Source organism: Natator depressus, chromosome 7 (genome assembly GCF_965152275.1).
Source record: "Natator depressus isolate rNatDep1 chromosome 7, rNatDep2.hap1, whole genome shotgun sequence".
In the NCBI taxonomy this organism is placed as follows: domain Eukaryota; kingdom Metazoa; phylum Chordata; order Testudines; family Cheloniidae; genus Natator; species Natator depressus.
Window position 1 is genome coordinate 72421529 of NC_134240.1, and position 21377 is coordinate 72442905.

Sequence of the window (21377 nt, forward strand, 5' to 3'; positions counted from 1 at the left end):
GTATCTTAAAATGTTGTCAGAAATGAGGAGTCTGAATGCCTCAGGAGTCAGCAATAGACACTTTCCAGGTTAAATGTTTGATTCAAATTGAGATTCATAACAACTGGTTACTGGCTCTTTGGTCTTAGTTAATCTCAGTCCTGCGCCTAGTAGTTTGCCAACTGTCCTATGGATACCTTTCTCAATAGGAAGACTAAAGATTGCAGCGTCACTGAAATGGAACAATTTTTTCTAGATGATTTGCTCAGGATGCGTGTTGAGTCACACTGGAGTAGATTAGAGAAGCTTAAACTGCTTTTTGCTTTCTTGACCTCTAAAGTTTAGTCTCCAGGTCATCTTCACAATCAGTTTCACTTAAAAAAAAAAAAAAAAAAAAAAAAAAAAATTCTCAGGTTAGATCTTAGCCAGTTTTCTGAAAAAAGGATTGCAAGCTGCAAAACAAGGATTTAGACTACAGAGTGATTTTAGAGGTAGATCAATGAGGCAATATGCTTGTAAGAGGATAAGGAAGAAAAAAAATAAAAATACAATTTTTAAGTGGTTTGAATTTTGGTATTTATCTTGTATCCTGAATTAAGCATGACTGTAGAAAAATTTTGAGGCTCCTAGAAATGTGAGCTTGGGGATAAACTGTTTCCAAGGGACCACCCTGAAACTCAGCCAGCAGAAGCAGAGAGAAGCAGCTGCAGAATGTATGGTGGGCGGGTGGCTGAGACCTCCCTCCTCTCCAGCACTCTGAGACTCAGAATTGTGCATGGGAGAGTGCCCCGCCCCAACTCAGGGCCTCTGCCATGTGAGCATAGGGACAAAGACTGCTGAGAGGAACTGCCCAGAAACTCAGCCAGCAGGAGTGACAGGTAGCTGCACTGTACCTTTTACAGTCTTTTCCCAGGACATTTTCTCCTCTTTATTGATCCCAAAACACACACCATGATCACCTCTCTCCCCGCCCTGCCCCCCACTTCCTCTTTGTTTAGCTAATTACTGTTCAACAAACATAGCATTATCATGAAGTTTCTCAACAGTCATTTATTTTGCTTGTATGTTATAGCCCTTCCTCCTCAATCCTTTGTCCCTTGTGTATTTAGATTATAAGCTTATTTGGTCAGAGACTGCTTTTTACTCTGTTTCTACATTGCCTAGCACAATGGGATTTTGATCTTGTTCGGGATTCCTAGGCACTACTGTACTTTACCTTGGTGTTGCAGGATAGACCTTCCACACGTGGATCACAAATATGCAGTATCTGGTCTAAAGAGGGGAATGGCTTTTGTGTTCAAAAATATTAAAATGCTTGCTAAGAGCTAAGATGCCTCACTTCCGTGGTGCATTAGCTTTTGAACTCTTTTTTAATTGCAGATATTTCTTATATACACATCTTTTTGCTCTTGTACTCATACCTGTTTCTGCATCTTTGGCTTTTGACAAAATTGTCAAATGCAGAGTAACTGGATAAGTAGAAGGAATTAGAGTAGTGAAGTATGGAAAAATGAATAATTAAAACATGTTTATAGTGTAAGCTTCCATTATCAAATTCCTTAATCATGTTGCTCTGTTTGAGAGCTCATAGCTTTAAAAGTCCAGAAGGGACCATCATGATCATCTAGTCTGACCTGCCCGTCACAGGCTACAGAACTTCACCCACCCACTCCTGTAACAGGCCCATAACCTTTGGCTGAGTTATTTAAGTTATCAAATCTTTGATTTAAAGACTTCCATTTACTGTAGTTCAAACCACCAAGTAACCTGTGCCCCCTGCTTCAGACAAAGGTGAACAAACCCTAGGGTTTCTGGCAGTCTGATGTGAGGGGAAATTCCTTCCCGATCCCAAATACTGTCATCAGTTAGACCCACCAGCCAGACATGTGGGAAAGCGTTCTCTGTAGTAACTTAGAGCCCTCCTCGTCTCTGGCTATTGGAGATATTTGCTACTCAAAGTCATGGATGGGCCACATTCTAATGTAGGCAACCTCCTCATACCATCACCGTCCTAAATTTACCTAGCTCAGTTTGAAGCCAGTTAGCAGATGCAAAACCTACTTCCCTTGGAATGCTGTTCCAGTACTTGACTCCTGGGATGGATAGAAACCTTCATCTAATTTCAAATCTAAACTTTTTGATGGCCAGCTTGTATCCATTTGTTCTTGTGCCAGCAATGGCTCTTAACTTAAATAACTCCTCTCCCTCCCTGGTGTTTGTCCCTCTAATGCAGTGGTTCCAAACTTTAATAACTCGTGAACCCCTTTCACTAAAATGTTAAGTCTCATGAACCCCCCTCCTAAAAATGAATATTTCCAGGGATTTTCTCCCATACCTCAACATAAATTATAAAAGCAGTGATCTTGGAAATATAACATTTGTTTTTATGACATGCTTATTACACACTATTAATTATTATTTATCATTACAATATTTTTATTACATTTATGAAAATAGCAACACTCTTCAAAGATCTCACTTTTGTAGCTTGTCACTTTTGATTAAGTCTGTTATAAGACAAGACTCCTGTCAGAGTTGCCAGTAGAAAAAAGGGGTGTGGTGGGACGCTGCTGGGGAAAAAAGGGGAGGGCCCACTGCAGGGGGCACCGCTGAGGTGGGGGCGGCACGTGACCCTCGTCTCCCCCCTGTACTGGCACCTCTGACTCCTATGTTTCATCAAGGAGTATCAAATGTGAAACATCATGAAGCCAATTCAGAGTTCCTCCTACCCAAGCATTCAGGTCTTGAGCAGTCCGGGCAAACAATGCACATTACAACAAAGCTTAAACTTGTTCTTCATAATAATTTAAAAACAACACAAGCAGCTGATTTTAATTTTAAAAACAGCAAAAAAAATCCACCTCCCTTTCTATTTCGTAAAAGGAGTCTTGAAGTTTAAATCTCCTCAGTGTGATAGATATGCTTGCTTTGATCTGCTTAGCTCTTGGAAGTCCCCAAGGCTCCGGGCTGCTGGCCTCGTGCTGTCCGGGGTCCCTATGGACAGCTCTATCCGCCATTAGGGAATTTTTTCTTGAGAACTCCCTGTAACATTTGGTGAACCCCCAGGGGTTCATGAACCCCAGTTTGGGGAACCACTGCTCTAATGCATTTACAGAGCACAGTCGTATATCTCTTCTGCCTTTTTTGTTAGTCTAAACGTGCCAAGCTCCTTAAGTCTTCTCTTTTTAAGAGCGGTTCTCCATTCCTCTCATCATCCTAATGGCCCTTTTCTGCACCTGTTCCAGTTTGAATTCTTCCTTCTTAAACATGGGAGACCAGAATTGCACACAGTATTCTAGGTGAGGTATCCCCAGTGCCCTGTCTAATGGTAATAATTAGAGCTGTCAATTAATCGCAGTTAATGCCTGTGATTAACTGAAAACCAAATTAACACATTTTTAATGTGTTAATGGCAGACCTCTGAGTGAGGAGGGAGGCATTGGCAGTGGGGGATCTGAAGCCCCAGCCTGCAGCTCCACAGGGGGCTGAAGCCCAGAACCCGCAGCCTTGAGCTTATATTTGAAAATATAGAAAACATCCAAAAATATTTAAATAAATGGTGTTCTAATATTAACAGTGTGAATAATGAGGATTGATTTTTTTTTTTAATCTTGTGATTCATCGTGAATAATTTTTTTAATCGCTTGACAGCCCGAATAATAACACTTCCCAATCTCTGCTGGGAATACATCACCTGATGCTTCCTAGGATTGCAATAATTTTTTTCATGGCCATATTACATTTGCAGCTGAGTCATCCTGTGTTCAATCAGTACATCTAGGTCTTTCTCCTCCTCTCTCACTTCCAATTGTAAGTCCCCAGCTTATAGCAAAAATTCTTCTTTTGTCCTGAGGTGCATAACCTGGCACTTTGGACTACTGAACATTTCTGTTGTTCCAGTTTGCGAGATCATCCAGATCTTGTATGCTGTATTGGCAAAACCTCCAAACTTTGTTCTCCACAAATTATTAGTGCAAACCCACTTTTCATGCCAAGGTCAATAACGAAGACGTTAAGTAAGATTTGATCCAAAGACTGACTGTTGAGGAGCATCACTAGTAACCTGCTTTCAGGCTGACAGTTCACTTTTCAGCATGATCTGTTGTAATCTCCCCTTTAACTAGTTCCTTACCTACCTTTCAATTCTCATATTAATTAATCCCTGCGTGACGGGTTCGGCACCAGAGATCCCCTTGGGACTGTCACCTGCGGTGCTGAGATCACCTCTGAGCTCGTTTTCCCTGCTATCTTGGGACTCCAGAACCCTGTCTTGTTGAGCCAAAAATGCTAGCCTGCTGCAACACAGACCCAGGGTCTGGTCCACGCTCCCAAAGCTTCAGAATTAACTGAAAACAGCTCAGGTCACCTAGCTCCAGCACCCAGACACCCAGCCTCCAATGGGATCCAAATCCATTTTACTCTGTATAAAGCTTATACCGGGTAAACTCATAAATTGTTCACCCTCTATATCACTGATACAGAGATATGCACAACTGTTTTCTCCGCCAGGTATTAATCACTTATTTGGGTTCATTAATAAACAAAAGTGATTTTATTAAGTATAAAAAGTAGGATTTAAGTTATTTCAAGTAATAACAGCCAGAACAAAGTAAGTCACCAAGCAAAATAAAGCAAAAACAGGCAAGTTTAAGCCTAATACATTAAGAAACTGATTACAGGTAAAATGTCTCCCTCAGAGATGTTCTAATAAGCTTCTTTCACAGACTAGACTCCTTCCGAGTCTGGGCCCCATCCTTTCCCCAGTACAGTCCTTGTTAGTTCCAGCAGACATCTTAGGTGTTAAGCAGGGGCTTTCTAATGACTGGCCTCCCTTTGTCCTGCTCCATCCCCTTTTATAGCTTTTGGCACAAGGCGAGAATCTTTTGTGTCTGAGTCCCCACCCTTCCTTCTAAATGGAAAAGTACCAGATTTAAGATGGAATTCATTATCAGGTGACATGGTCACATGTCACTGTAAGACCCCAGCCTCCATTCTTCCTGGGCTGGCCCACATGTACACAGGAAAGTTTGCAAGTAAACAGAGCCATTTACAATTCATTGATTTCTGAAGCACCCTTAATGGCTTCCATTTTATATGTTTACGTCACTAATGCAAGTTTATATCTTATTCTCCTAACTTCAGACACAGAAATAATACTTGCAAACAAATAGGATGAACACACTTAGTAGATTATAAGCTTTGTAATGACATCTTACAAAGGATCTTTTGAATAAAGCATATTGCAGTTACATCGTATTCACATTCATAAGCATATGTAGTGCAAAGTCACACCCTGTGGTCTTCAATTTAACTAAATGTCCTGTGTGGAACTGTATCAATTGCTCTACTGAAACCCAAGTAGATTCCATATACTGTCTGTCTACAAAACCAGCTGTCTTCTCAAAGAAAGAGATCAGGTTGGTCTGTCACAATCTACCTTCTGTAAAATCTTATTATATTTTATCCCAATTACTGTTTACCTCTGTCTTTTTAAGTACTCCCTTTCAAAATCTGTTCTAAGACACCTTGTATACATTTTGAAGTCTAGTTTACAGGTCTGTAGTTTCCTGGGTTACTATTTTTCATTTGGTTATTGTTTGCAATTCTCCAGTCATAATGTACAACCCCAGATGTTACAGATTCATTAAAAAAATCTTTGCCACTGCCCCATAGCGTCGCATTACCATTACTAAAAACTGAAGCAAAGTATTGATTTTTAGGTATTGGGTCATACCTAGACTGTCGTTAATCTTCACCCTGTTCTTAGTGCCTAGCAGTTCCAACCCCCTTTCCCCCCTTCCAAGAGGTAGCTTTCCTTGCTAATAGATCCCTTCTTCTATTCCTTGTAGACTTTCTGATTTCTCTTAATCTGTTTGAGAGGCTTGTTCAACCAGTTTGGTCTGCGAGCCCTTCCCTACCATTTCCCACCCTCTTGTTTGGGATACAGGCTCCAGAAAGTTTGTGCAACTTTGATGTAAATCCAAGCCTCCTCCACATTGAGATCCTTGAGTTCTTCAGTCCAGACAACTTCCCTAACAAATTCCTTTAACTGTTTGTTTTTTCAATTTGGACTTTTGAAATCAAGGATCCTACTTGCAGATCTATGTTTATTCTTCCATTTAGTTCGAACTGAATAGGTCATGCTCATTTGAACCAAGATTGTCCTCAACAATCAGCTCTTCTATGAGGTCCTCACTACTTACAATTTTAGATTTAGTATTGTTATCACTTCTTGTTGGTTTGGTGACTTTTTATTTGGTGAAGATGTCTGTTGGCTATCGCATCCAGGAATGTCTGATCCCTAGCATTATTAGTTGCATTTGTCTTCCAATCTGTATCTGGGAAATTAGTCTTCCATAATTTCACAATTCGTGGTACTATTTATTTAATTAAAAATATTAAAGGTCTCTGGCTGTGTTTAGTTTCAATCTCGGGGGTCTATAGCAGACCTCAAGCACTATCCCAGTGGAAACTGTGTTACCACTCTTCTCCAGAGTGATTTTGACCCAAAAGGATTGGGTTTTTTTTTCCACAGTCTACCTCATCATTAATATACAATGCTATTTCAGCACTTTTACCTTTGTCTCATTTCAGAACAACACATATCCTTCAGTACCTGTATTCCAAGCATGATTACTATTCTACCATGTTTTTGTTGTTGTTTGGTTTCACTTCATGCAGCAATAGTTCTAATTCCTTCATTTTGTTACCCAGGCTTCTCACAATGAACAGCCGTTTTAGTTTGTGCTTCTTCTCACGCAGATTCCTCGCCAGATTAGGTACATTTTACTGCCAGTATTGCCTAGTTGATTGTTACTGTCACTGATATTGCACTATCTTTCCTCTTGTTGTCCATTTGCCTATCCTCTGTTGCTTCCTCTGTTTTTGTATCCTCTCTTACTTGATTTTCTTCCTGCTCAGTATTCGAATCTGGCATAGAGATTACATGAGCATCTCTCCTGAATTCCTTTTAATCAGTTGGGTCAATCTACCTCACAAAGTCTGTTAACCCTCCCAACTCAGGTTGAGTCCATCCCATGAGAGCAGTCCTCTGTCCATGAATGCCTTCAACTCGTTAAACATCCCAAAGCCCATCTTATAGCACCAGTGCCCGAGCCATCTGTTGATGATCATAATATTGTCTCCATCTTTGTTCACCTGTTCTAGAAACAGGTAGAATTCCAGTGAAGATCTGAGCCTCCATTTCTTTTAAGTGTGTACTCCAGCCTGGCATAGTCTTCCTTGATGCATCCTGGTGAGACTCCAGCAGTGTCATTGTTCCCACATGACTGACCGTCTATGAATTCTTTCCTGTTCCCATTAGGATGGTCTTCAGCCTCAGGGCCACGTCCTATATATTAGCTTCCACTCGATAACACACCCATCTGTGCTCAGAATCAACTCTGGTGACAGATTTGCCTGTCCTGGGAGGAGTCAGTCATAGAGATCACTTTTCTTGGTGTTGGTACGATTCTCAGGCCTTCCTCCTTCTGTTCTTTCTGATTGCAAGTCATCTTGTCTTCTGTTCTGTTCTTACTTGTAGTCTTCTGAGAGTCATCCTCTATTCTTTCAGGACTCTGAACTTTGGCTATCTCCATCCTCTTCCCTGCTTCTTCTAGGACTAGCTGCTCTTTTCTTTTTCCTTGTTCTACCATCTTCTGTTGCTGCCTACCTCTCCTTTTCATCTTCCAGCTTGACAAACCTCTTCCTCAGATATATTTCTCATTCACTAGCTGGTCACTTCCTCTGTCTTGTTCTTATCATATGCTTCCACAGGCCACTTTCTTCATCCAGCAGTTCACCCTCATAGTTCTCTTGTCCAGTGTTCATCTGCAAGTCTCAAGTTTTTCCTTCAGCCTTCTCTTTTCTTTCCTTCATTATCCACTCAAAATCCTTCTCTGAACTCAACAGAATGCACGTCATGTAGCCTCTGCATCCAGTCATCTTCATTGTCTCTTCCATTCTTCTGGTCACTACTGCTGTGGTGCCTCTGTAGCTGTCATATCCTTCCCTCCTAAGTTCCTGTTAAGGGGGGAAAAAAAAAATTCCAGTGGGGGGGCCCTCCCCACCGCACCATTCCCCAAATTTCCCTTACAAACTCCCACTCCCCTGTTACCAACTTGGTTGGGGGGGGGGGGGATAGCTCAGTGGTTTGAGCATTGGCCTGCTCCCAGCGCCTCCTGCCCACTGGCTGTCCCGCTGATCAGCGCCTCCCCCCACCTTCCGATCAGCTGTTTTGTGGTGTGCAGGAGGCTCTGGCAGGGGCGGGAGAGGAGCGAGGGCATGGCAGGCTCTGGGGAGGGGGTGGAGTGGGGGCAGGGCCTGTGACAGAGCCAGGGGTTGAGCAGTGAGCACCCTCCCAACGCATTGGAAAGTTGGCGCCTGTAGCTCCAGCCCCGGAGTCGGCACCTATACAAGGACCCGCATAGTAACTTCGGAAGAGCCACATGTGGCTCCGGACCCACAGGTTGGCCACTCCTGGTCTAGCCTACAGAAAACCCTTGAGTCATCAGTTTACCCAAAAAACAAATCTAGTGTTCCCCCTTGAACCATTGTTGTTTCCCTACAAAAAACCCCTGCCCATGCTCAAGTAAGTGTTCTGATGCATGGATCCAACTCTCCATCAGTTCCACTGGGATTTCGTCTTCTCCTGTCTGATCGTGCTGGGGGCTCTGCCTGTCTCCAGTGCTCAGAACCCTGAGCTACCACCATCACCTGGGAATCCCGAAAATTGAAGTTTCACGGAGTGGTGAGATCCCAGCATGCTCTCTCTCTTTCTCTGTTTTCTTTTCTACCGCAGGTAGGTATAGTTTTCTATATATGACTTTTGTAACCTTTTAATAATGTAACTGTTATGTTTGTTTAGGCTCTCCTTGCGTGGTTATCACTATTATTCAGTAACTTTTATGTTTAAGCTGGTTGCTTCTCGTTCGTTCGTTCGTTCTGGGCCTGGAGGAACCCATCCCTGGGGAACCTAGGTCTTGCAAGATAGCTCCATTGAGAGGAGACTTGCAGAAGGGAGAAGTAGAGCGCCATATGAAAACGCAAGTGGCAGAAGGAGTACATTGATATAATTACAGGACACCCCCCCGCCCCCGGAGGAGTAACCCTAATAAATTAGCGTACCCCTAAGTAACTGGCAAATCTGGTAACACCATCTAGGTTGTATTTCCCTAGTTTGTTAATGAAAAGGATATGCGAGACAGGATTAAAAGCCTTACCATGGTGTCTGGCTTTCGATGGTAGCCAAAGGAAGAAAGTGCTGCTTTGATGGGCATGGTGAGAAGATGGATATAAAGGGTTCTTCTCTTTATATGTGCATCTAAAGTCATTCTCCTTGATTGACAGGAACAAGCTGCTTCTTTGTCTTGATCAAATATGATGCCAGGCAGGGTTGTTGCTGACATTACCAGGTTTCATAATTTGGGTCAGCAACATCAAGCATGTTGAAGAAAAGAACCATCTACTTCCCTTGCATCTGCAGGAATACATCCTTGCAAGATGATCAATGTTATCAAGACCACTTTTAATGTCATTATAGTGGAGAATTATGGGGTTTTTGTCTCCTACAGTCTTGGCATGATGCATTGTCAAATGCATAATTACCGATTTTTGTCCTTTGGAATTTAGGAAACCAGAGTGAGTGGCCCAGGAAAACCCAACACTCATGAGTTTTTCCCTGCTGTGATGAGGTTGCATCTTACTGGGTATATCTGGCTTTTTTTTTTTTTTTTATTGGATTGTTCCAGCATAGGTTAAACTTTCGTTGAGTAGATCTTCAGCAAGCTGAATACTGGTGAAGTTATTCCCAGCTATGGTTATTCCAGTTCTTTACCAGGGCTAAACACGGACTCCTCGTTGTCTGAAAACAAACTTGATGAACAATCAATGGAATTAGTCTTCCTTCTCAGAGCAACTCTTGACATGATCTGGCACAAAGTCACTATCATCTAATATGTTTTCAACATACGGCAACATGCTTTGAGAGTTGCAAATCACTTTTATAAGGTCAGAAGCAGAATATTGTGCCTGTTCGCCATCTTAGATTGCACAACACACACAATCCACTCAAGTGCCTCTTGAGTCTGCAATGTTTGGAGCATAATAGTTAGACAGAAAATCCCCTCAAGAATGTTAGGCCAATAAAACCATCTGTTTTCATACCTAACAAGACCAGACTTCAAAGGATCAGCATCTGTGGAATACCTTCTACCTTGCTTTATGTAGCAGCCACTGTCATTGCAATCTATTGTCAATTTAACTATTACAATATAAGATACTCACTATCAGTAAATGTGTACATAGAATTACTAAAAATACAGGATAACAGAACATGTTTGGGGTTCATTTGAATCCCACATACTACTTTGATACAGGAAAAAATGTTTTATGCTAAATTAGATTATTTTTTGGCCAACTGTGTACCTGTGCCTATATGACTGTGTCCCAAAATAGCATGGTTGAGGGGCACTAGTTCATGAGACACAGCAACATATATGCTCATGGGATACAATATTACCCCAGAAATGTGGATGAGGGCTAAATCAGGGTTATGTTAAATATCATTTTTTAAGACAAGACTTGCTAATTCGAAGCACTTCATTTATTTCTTTGAGTCACACACCCCGCTAAATTGAGAGAATGTTAAGGTTGCAAATCAAGCACTGAAAAGTTAGAAAATGCTAGAATTAAAGTTGCTTGTGCAACCATAATTCAACCCTTGTATAGTATGGATTATTGTGGTATTTAATTAACATGCTCACATATCTTTTCTATGCTTTTACAGACTGCACACCACTCAGGCCTCCCCTGAATACAAAACATTTGATTTTTCTCATAGGCTTTTCTGAGGCACTCATTACTGTAATGATCAAGTGCTTCACAAACATTAAATTATTTTCACTACAGTCAAGTTTGATGAGGTGATAGTGCCATTTTACAACGGGGATCTGAGGCACGAAGACTCAAGTCAAGTTTCCACCAATTTGAGCCAAGGACATGATTTTTTTCAGAGTATTTAGCATGCTATTGCTCTTCTTTTTTTTTTTTTTTATGTTGAAAGCACCACTTTCTGAACAGTTCTGGCAGTGAGTAATCAGCACCTCTTTAGATCAGAGACTAGGATCACAAGTTGCACAGCAACCTTAATTCTGGCTTTGCTTAATTTTTGAATGCTTGACTTTGTGACCTTAATATTCTTTTAATATAGATTTTGTGTATAGTATCCTAGCCTTTTGAAAAAGCAAACTGAAATAGCAAATTCCATGATGAAAAAGCAAACTGAAATAGCAAATTCCATTATGTAGATATATGAGCTCCATTGACATGCAGCCAAGTCATCAGCAGGTGTGGAACCTTTGGATCCACCACACACATCTCGGCCGGTTGAGCTAATGGAGTCATTGATAGCAATTGTAAATTGGACCAGCACAAGAAGGGGGTGAGAGAGACACTTTGCTAGTGGGTTACATAGATATTTGCTGACAGCAGTGGAATAGTGAGATCTTGAGTTCTGTTCCAGACTCTTGTGCTCTCATCCCCTCCAGCCTAACCCAGTTCTCTACCCCGCTCCCTTCTGTTTCTCATCTGATCAGTCTTCTCTACTTCTGGCCTTAAGCTCATTGTCCCAACATACTCCCACCAGCACTGTTCATACACAAACCCCATCTTCCCTCAGGCCTAGATCTTGTCCTCTTGGCATTCAGTTCAGGCTTCTTCTGCCTCCTTGATGTCTGGGCACCAGGAGGGAAAGCATTGAGAGCCCAGGTGAGTCTCCTTGCCCCCACTTCCTGTGTCTGGTGCCACAGTAGTCCATAGTTGGGAGCAACAGTTGTGAGGATAATCCTGCTCAGCCTGTGCATCGCCAGTATATAGTATACCCAGTCACTCTAGTGGTGATGCTTGTGTAATCTGATCGGTACGCAAGAGCTGTGTGGTCATTGCAGATGGACTTTTTTGAGTTTTGCTTCCAAACTCTTATCAAGATTCTACTAAGCATATATCAATTTTTCCCCCCATAAGGATCATTATTTGGGCAGTTATGAGAATAACAACAAAATGTACTCCTTGACTCCGGAGATACTCCCTTGTCAGATTTCAAGTCCTCGTCCAAAAGCATGAAGCTACTACGGTTTCTGAACAAAACGGCTGTACATATTTTTTTAACATGGGCAAAACCATGTATATGCTACTAATCTCATCTGTCATGTCTAAATTATTTGCCAAAACTTTCAGAAATATTCAGCCAGAGGCATACCCCCACCCTTGCAGATTTCAGCTTGAATGGCTAAAGTTTGGCAATTTAGGAGCAACTGACAGTCCTGAGGGAATTCTGCTCCAAAAAATTAAAAATTCTGTTTAAAAAAAAAATGCTGCACACAATATTTTAAAATTCTGCAAATTTCTGCATATTTTGTCAATAAATCAATATGGAGGCTCCAGCGTGGCAGTGGGAGCACAGACCACTGGCTGCACGGAGGTGGGTGATCACCCTGCAGCCCCTCCTCCAGACACGGACTTGGCAGTGAGGCTGCACTCAACTTTGACACAGTGCAAGGGCTGGGCCTCCCCAAAAACACCTTGGGACCGTGCACCGCCAGGCCAGGCCAACCAAGATAGCAAGCAAGAGATCAGAGTGTCACGCGCAAGCCCAGCCCTGGCTCCTGATCCAGGAGTCAGGCAGGCTCAGCCTGGCAGGATCCAAGTGTGGAGAGGCTTAGGGTGTGGGGATCCAGGTATGGAGTGAGAGGGTTCTTTGTGGGGTAATCTGGGTGCAGGCAGCTTAGTGGGGATTCTGGGTGTATGTGGGATCTGGATGCACAGGGGCTTATTGGGGCGGGTTTCTCAGTGCAAGGGGATAGCACTCTGCAGGGGGGTCCAGGTGAAGGTGGCTGGGGCTCAGCAGGGGGAGTCTGGATATCTGGGGCTCATTGGAGGGCTCTGGGTGCTGGGGGAGTGGTGCATGGTGGAGTGGGAGTACGGGGGGCTCATCAGGGTGGTTCAGGTGCAGGGACTCTGCAGTGGTTTACCTCTCTGCCGGCTGGGGTAGGTGTGCAAAACGACATGCCCGCACTGCTGGGAAGGGGCGTGTGACTGCTTTCGCAGCTTCCCTTTGCTTCCTTGTCAGAAGTCATTTTTCTGCGGGGAAGCAAAGAAATCTGCAGGCAACATGAATTCTGCATGCGTACAATGGTGCAGAATTCCCCCCCAGGAGTAAACTGAAAACAAGGTCTTCTAATGGGAAGTGTTGAGCAACCTTAACCTACAGGTGGCAGAATATAGCTGTCAGTGACTATCCCATAAGTAAAAATGCTATAATACAGAACTGTCTAAATATAATTACGGTGGCTCTCTGTCTTTCCAGTGGTGTGGAAAAAATGGTCTTTGCAGCAGTTAGGGTGGTATCAAGGGCAGGCTCTGGTGGACCAAGGTGAGGAGCCACTTACAAGAAAACCTCTTTGGGGAATTCCTTTAAATTAATATTAGGGTGGGGGAGGCTTCATCTTGAGAGCCTGTGCTCTGAAATCTGAGGCCTATCTGAAGTTACTCTTCCTATCTGGAAAGTACAGTAGAACCTCAGACACCTCAGGAATGGAGCTTGTACGTAATTCTGAAATGTTTGTAACTCTGAACAAAGTGCAACTCTGGCTCCAGCAGTTCACACTCCAGGCCAGGTTCCAGAGATAGCTAGGCAGCTTCGTTTCAGGTTGCGGCTTTCCTGGCCGGGCAAGCTTGTGTCCCTCTCCTGGCAGGGGAATGAGGGAGTGGTAGTGGAAACAGTGCATCCCCCGTCTGGTGGGGAGGGGGGTGAAAACGGTGCCTTCCCACTAGCCAGAGTGTGTGTTTAAAACAGCACCCATGGCTTACAGGAAAGCAGTGCAGACCTCAGTGCTGTTTCTGCTCCAGCTGCCTTGGGCTGGCAGTGGGGGCTCACAGTTTTACCTGCGAATTGCAGCATCTTCACTTCTTAGCTGTAAATGGGTGCCCTGTGCGTGGGGGTGGGGACAGGCAGCCCACATGTGCCTACCTTTTAAGATGAAATACAGGCACAGAACAGTATTTTCTGGTTTTTGTCTCCGCTGCTGCCTGATTGGTTATTTCTGGTTTCACATGGTGTCTGGTTGACTGGTCAGTCCATAACTCTGGTGTTAGTATGTTTGATGCTCTATTGTAGAGGGAAAAGATATTCTGTCTACTGTAAAGTACTGCTTCTCTAGAGGAAGAGGAAATTTCACTCTAGTCCAGTGGTACCAGAAGAAGCGGCAAGGAAATTTTAGGACAAAGGAACTGTTCACCAGCTACTTAGTTAAAGTCTTGCATTTCTCTTCATGCTCAAGAAACTCTCAGCATGATTACGGTGAACTGTAAAAGTTCTGCTAAAAACTAAAAAAAAACCTTGTATGTAAAATCCCAGAAGAGGGAGGAATTACTGTGCTTAAGTGTAATGCACTTACTACAGTTTGAGACAGTAGCTGTTTAGTGGTATTTTATCGAACGGTGCTTTTTGTGTAGCACATGACTTCCAGAGTATTCTTGGTACAATTGGAAGTGTTAGTGATGATTGTTTAAAGCCCTGTTTTGTTTTTGGTTATCTCTGAGGTTTTACTCCTTGTAGTTAGGGAATGTAAATAGCGGTTAAAAAAAGTAACCATGTAACTGATAAAAATTTTATCGTTTACATGGTTAAACTTTTAACCAGGGAAATAGGGGTGCTTACCGGTTAATTGGTTAACCGGTTAAACTTGTAGTAGGACAACTAAAGTCAGCCACAAAGCTCACATTAAGAGTCCCTAGTTTTGTATGGCTCTGGAGGAAAGAATGCTTTTGGTTGAGGACCCCCATCTTGGAAGTTTAGTTCTGAAATTTTTTCAGTACTTATTACAAATATGTAATCTAAGTAATGTACTAATTCCTGCCTCTTTTATAAGCTACCCCTTTGTCTGCTTGTCAAAAATATTTTCTTTGTTTCTAATTTACAAAATGCAAACATTTTAACTTTACACGACCATGTGGTCTAGACCTGCGGTTCTCAACCTTTAGCAACTCAAGGACCCCCATTTTGATTTAAAAATTTTCAGGGACCCCCAAGCCCCTCTACTCAGCCCCAGGCCCCGTCCCCACCCCACCTCTTCCCACTCACTGCATCCCCCCTTCCTCAGTCACTCACTCTCCCCAACCCTCACTCACTTTCCTACGCTGGGGCAGGCGATTGGGGTGTAGGGTGAGGACTCGGAGGGAGTTTGGCTGCAGGAGGGGGTGCAGGCACTGGGAGGGAGTTGGGGTTGGGGTGTGGTAGAGGGTGCAAGCTCCAGCTGGAATGTGCTTATCTTGGGTGGCTCCTGGAAGCCACTGGCACATCTCTCTGGCAGCAGCTCCTAAGCGGAAGGGTCAGGGGGTCTCCGTGCACCCCCCCCGCAGCTCCCATTGGCTGCAGTTCTGCAGAGACTTCGTGTCCCCCAGGAGCTGCAGGGGCATGTTTCTGGGAGTGGCGCGGAGCCAGGGCAGGTAGGGAGCCTGCCTTAACCCGACTGGACTTACAGTGCCTAAAGATCTCCCGGTTTGGCTTCAGTAGCCTCCGGGAGATATAGGGAGGGGGAGGAGTTGTTCAGTGAGGCCTGTGAACCCCTTGGAGTCCCTCAGGGATTCCCAGGGGTCCACGGACCCCAGTTTGAGAGATGCTGGTCTAGACCATCTAGGTAAGGACTAGGAGGTTTTCTATCATTGATCAATTCAAACACTTAAAAACGAAGTTCTCAAGCAACTTACTTAAAGTTGAAGTAAGGTTGAGCAGATATACTGCTTTTCTTCTTGGAAAAACACCTTGAAAAATTCAGCTTTGGAAAACCTGTAAAACCAAAGTTAAGGTTTCACTTAAAACAACCCTTCCGTCCCCACAGAATAGCCAGAAACTTTGACACACTTATATGCTAAGAGCATCAGAGTTCATCAGTGACTTGAGAATTAACAACAAATCTTTCTAGAAAATATGTTATTCTTAATCTTATACTGCAAGTATCATTGAAACCATAGAGAAATGATAAATTTCTTTTTAAGTTGACTGTATTTTACAAAGGATGTATGAAGAGAAAGACAAGCTGAAGACGAGTGGTTGGAAGCAGTGCATGAAGATATAAGGTTGACCCTGCCTTTACTACATCTGTGTTCGTCATTGGAAAGCCTGAAGTCCAAAGAGAGCTCCACATACATCAAACTACAGATTTCTTATATTTTTCATTTGAGCAGATTTAATACTAATCTTTTAAGGAAAGTCCAGTTGACCTGAATTTTTTACAAGAGTATTTTAAAAGTTTGATTTTTATTCTATGAATATCTTGGGTTTTTAATAGGAATTCAAGTGGGTTTAGTTTAATCACAATCTAGGCTACTTTAGTCTTATGGCACTGTGGTTAGTTAACACTATATTGCACAGTTCAGACCTCTTTTCAACTAGGTGACCTTTATCATAGTCTAAATCCAAAATATGGAGCAGTGCACCATAAATAGCAGATTAATTCAAAAGTACAAAATGTACAAAGGTTTTAATACTGTTGTTTTGTTTCTCTTCTGTGCCCTGTTGTCTCATTTCCTCTTGCTCCTTGCAATATGCCCCCCCTTGCTTGCAGCTGCCCAGATTTACTCCTTTGTCCCCACCCTTGTTAATGCTCATCATCCCCTTTGAAGCAAAACCTTGCCATGCCCACAATTTTGTTCCAGCATCTTCATCAGCTCCTTAGGTTAATTTTATATTAAAGTAACCAGGAATGAGAAGCTGGCTGAATACTGATTTTTATAGTGCGATCAGAGTTTTCTCACAGTGACTGAAAGAACACTGCAAATCTTCAGAAAACAAGGGTTTCAGTAAAATATGGACCTGCTCCGGAAGCTTTCAAATGTATAGTTCTGGGGCATAGAGTGCATCCTGTTCACATGTCTAGTACTACTCTAGGCGACTCATGTTTCAGCTTCACAGACTGTAAAATGGAGAGAATACATTTCTCAGAGGAGTGCAGAAACAAAATTATGAATGTTCTTCTATAGAACTTGAAATCTAAAGGCATTTAATATACTAAGTATCACTTCTATCAGAATTTGAATTAACTGCAGTTATGTGTATGCTATTGTACTGTGAAGTGAAAGCTTGTATTTGATCAAACTGGGAGGAGGAGTGGAAATAGTATACTAGGAAGATTATGGCCACAGGCACCCTACTATAATTATAACTTGGCAGTTCTTTAACCAAAAGTATCTTTCTTTCATCTCCCACTTCATTACAATATCACTTAAAGGCTCCAGCCAAGATTGGAGCCTCATTTTGCTCGGCTTTACCATATATAAAGCTTGTCCACACTTCAGAGAGCACGTATCATAAACAAGATGTTAAATAATACAAAATTTGTCACACCTCAACATTCAGTGTAGACAAAGACTGTTTGGTTTGTTTGGTTTGAATAGTGTCATCTGGTCAGTGTTAAGTCTAGGACCCAACATATCTTCTCATGTATTTTAAATTCTCTTCAAGATACATAGAGGTGAATTCCTATAATTAAAGTTCAATCTTCTGAAGAACAAATTATGAATCTTCTCTTATTTATCTTCATGGAGTCGGATGAAGGTGGTTTTTTGTAACATTGTTAGAAACTCCTCTAGGATTGTTCCCTTTCTCTACTCTTAATCCATTATTTATCTTCATAAGATAGTTCAGTGGTATATGGACAGAAACATGTTCATGTGCAAAACTAAGTTGATTCGACAGTAGAACCTCCGGTACGAACACCTCTGGAATGGAGCTTGTTCTTAACTCTGAACAAAACATGATGGTGGTTCTTTCAAAAGTTTGCAACTGAACATTGACTTAATACAGCTTTGAAACTTTAATATGCAGAAGAAAAATGCTGCTTTCCTTTTATTTATTTATTTTTTTAGCAGTTTGTTCAATACAGTACTGTACTGTATTTTCCTTTTTTGTCTCTGCTGCTCCCTGATTGTGTACTTCCGGTTCCAAATGAGGTGTGTGTTTGACTCGTCAGTTCATAACTCTGGTGTTTGTAATTCTGAGGTTCTACTGTAAATGAAATTCTGTTTCTAACGTTTGAGTTTAGTTTAATTTAAAATAGTGAGATTGAGCATTCATCGTTAACTGTGTTTAACTTAATTTATTACTGATTTTCCTTTTTCCTTTAGGTTGTAGAAATGGTTGAGTAGTTACAAAGAGGATTTTTAAACGTTCTGTTTTAATTACAAGAGCCTTATGCAGAGAGCTAACCTTGAAGTTGGCAAAATTATTCTATTAGGAAACTGCTCATTAGATCAGTGTCATGGGGAAAGGATTTTGCTGCAGAACAACGGAGAAGTTTGTATATATGTATGTTTAAGTTCTGAAATATATTTTAAGTCTTAAGTTTGCTTTAAGTTCTTACAAATCAATTTTTGGATAATTTCATTGAGACTATTACTTTTTTTATGCGCCAGTGAGCATTGAGAATTCCCTCTGTTGAACTGAGACAAGTCTGATTTAAGATAGTATTGGAGTTGATGGTTATAACATGGCTCTATTTGTATTACTTATATTAATAATTTCCCTTTTTTTTGTAGATAAAATACAGAATTTTAGTGAAGATAATAAGAACAGTCACTTCATCTACAAGAATGCCGAAGACAGTAGTGAAACCAATGCTGAAACCACAGACATTTCTGGGTACAACATAGAAACCAAGGACTTTCTTGACTCTTGGGACTCCCGTATTGGGAAAAGCTCAGACTCTCTATCAGAAATATCTCAGACTAAGGGGCCATTAAGAACTCATTTGTATGAATGGGAGGATGAAGTTGAAGACTCCACAACTGGAGAGTATATGTTAGATTTTGATAGTGAACATTTCTCAGAAATTAAGAACAAGGATGAAGAGTTTGATAAAGAAGATATGGAAAATCCAAAGGAAGCCATTAGTGAAGAACTTGTGCAAACTGTTCTTAGGCCAAGCAACTGCAGGACATATTGTAGATCCAACAAAGCAAAACAGGGGACAACAAATTTTGATAAGCTAATGGATGGCAGTAGTCAGTCTTTATCCAAAGCAAATAATGAATCAAATAATGATGGTCTGAACCCAGCAAGAAAAGCTGTTTTGAGTAGTGGGACCAGTTTTAGAGGGACAGTTGGGCGTACTAGAGACTACACTGTTCTCCATCCATCTTGCTTGTCAGTTTGTAATGTTACTATACAGGATACAATGGAACGTATTGACGAATTCACTACAGCAGCTCCTACTGACTTGGGAGAGGCTGGACGTCTAAGAAAGAAAGCAGACATTGCTACTACCAAGACTACAACTAGGTTTCGACCTAGCAATACAAAATCCAAAAAGGATGTCAAACTGGAGTTTTTTGGGTTTGAAGACCATGATGAGGGTGGGGGAGATGAAGGAGGCTCTAAAAGCTCTGGACGCTCCAATTATAAAATTAAATACTTTGGGTTTGATGACTTGAGTGAAAGTGAGGATGATGAAGATGACTGGCAGTTAGCAGAAAGGAAATCTAACAAAAAACGAAATAGAACAGCACCATCTTCCTCATTTCAGTCCAGTTCTGATAGCAATGAGAATTTTTCTCAGGACACCCAACTGAGCACTAATGCAGGTAAGCAATATTCTTCTGGATTTGATAAGATTTCAAGGCTTAAGTCTACTTTAATTTTTAATTGTTGTAACCTAATTATGATATCCTTAAGGTTCTTAATCTCTTGAATTACAGTACTCAATGGTTCAAAAATGTAGGAGTTTAGCTTCTGCTTGTCTGTCATGGGTGCCTACTGCTCCATAATTATCACAAAAAATGGTTTATTTTCCTTTTAATCTCATGCCAGAGGAAAAGATTCCTCTTTCTACTGAAAACAGGTTTCATTTCTTGGTATGTAAACCATAATGCAACCATGTCACCTTCCCACTGTTCTGTCTCCATGCTTGGAAGGCAGAGGTCTTTCTATTGATGCCCTGATTCAGCTGCAAGTTAATTGGGCTCGAGGCAAAATGTTCTGGGTAAAATTCTGTGGCCTGTGCTACACAGGAGGTCCATTTAAATGGTCACTACTGGACTTAATTTATGAATCTAGGTTCAAATTTTGAGCTCAAACCAAAAAACTTGAATTTTCTTGTTGTTTCCTCCTACCAGACTCATGCTACATTGAGAAATAAGGGAGGGAGACTTGAGAGAGTAGTAAGGGAAGGTCCTTAGTATCAACAGCTTGTTTTTTTCATTGTTTGAGCAATCTGTTCAGATCATCCTACTGGAGATCAAAGGGCTCATGCTTCTGCTCCCAGTTTCTGTGCCTGAGCTGGTATCTCCCTTTTCCCCACATACAAAAAAATAGTTTCATTGTTTGTGTTATGATTTGGAGAGCACTCCCTGGTGTCAGTCATTTTTTGAAAACCAGGCTGTCTCTGTGATAGTCTATGGCCTCATCTGATGAACAAGCTTAAATTCATCAAGCTTAAAGTTTTTTGCTGATAGGTTGAAATATTCCAAAGACGTGGACAATCAGATGCACCCTTACTGTTTAGACAGCCCTCTGAAAAGGAGGACTCATCCACAGAATATAATCAAGGGATGTTATTTCATCTCTCTTAAAAATAGACTTTGACAGAATGAGAAGCACAGTTGAGACCTGACATGTTTCAGGAAGCTTGGCATCCGGCAGACCCTAAGACATTTATATGCATTTTCCAGAACTCAGAGCAGTCAGGCTTTTCCTTCTTGAATCTTCAGATTCATAATCTCCTAGAGATGTCAAACATTTTAGCAAGTGTGGGTGGGAGTGGAGTGTCTTTCACCTCCAACCCACAGAAGGAGACAACATAAGATCCCAGAACCCTTGGAATTTCACAAGAATTTGGTTTAGTTTTTCCTTCAAGCACTAAATATGAACTGCACTGCTTAGCACTATCATCTTATAAAGATATTAACTCTAATGCCTAGTGTTACTTTGTGAGCTTTAGCACTTCCATTGCTGATCATTTTAGTAGAGAGAAGCAGATGGGAGTGAATCCCAATGGGACATGGGAACTGAATATTGTTACAGGGAATGAAATGCAGAGGGAAGAATGTAAGGGAGATAAACAGGAAGGTGAAAGAGGAAGAAAGATAGGACCACTGGTGTTTCTGCCCTAAAGGTGAACATATTTTGCCACTGATAAAGAATAAGGTACTGGGGGAAAAATGTCCTTTTACTGCATAAAGGCTCTATTCCATCCTGTCGTGGTGCAAAACTCCCACTGGCATCAGTGAGAGTTTAAATACTACCATCAGTTCACAGCAGTGTTGAATTTATACCCAAGTTTACAGCATATTTAAAAATGGAATCTGGCTCAATACAGAACCCATGCAACACCTCTGCCATGCTCCAG

The 21377-nt window shown here is 41.7% G+C and overlaps 1 protein-coding gene across 1 annotated transcript in view; it reads left to right on the top strand.

The window, feature by feature from the left end:
* WAPL (WAPL cohesin release factor) overlaps positions 1-21377 on the top strand; it is a 127969-nt gene that overhangs the window by 42164 nt on the left and 64428 nt on the right. The window contains exon 3 of the mRNA XM_074958773.1: positions 18571-19614. Coding sequence (XP_074814874.1) covers positions 18571-19614 — 1044 coding nt within the window. The remainder of the gene's footprint in view (positions 1-18570; positions 19615-21377) is intronic.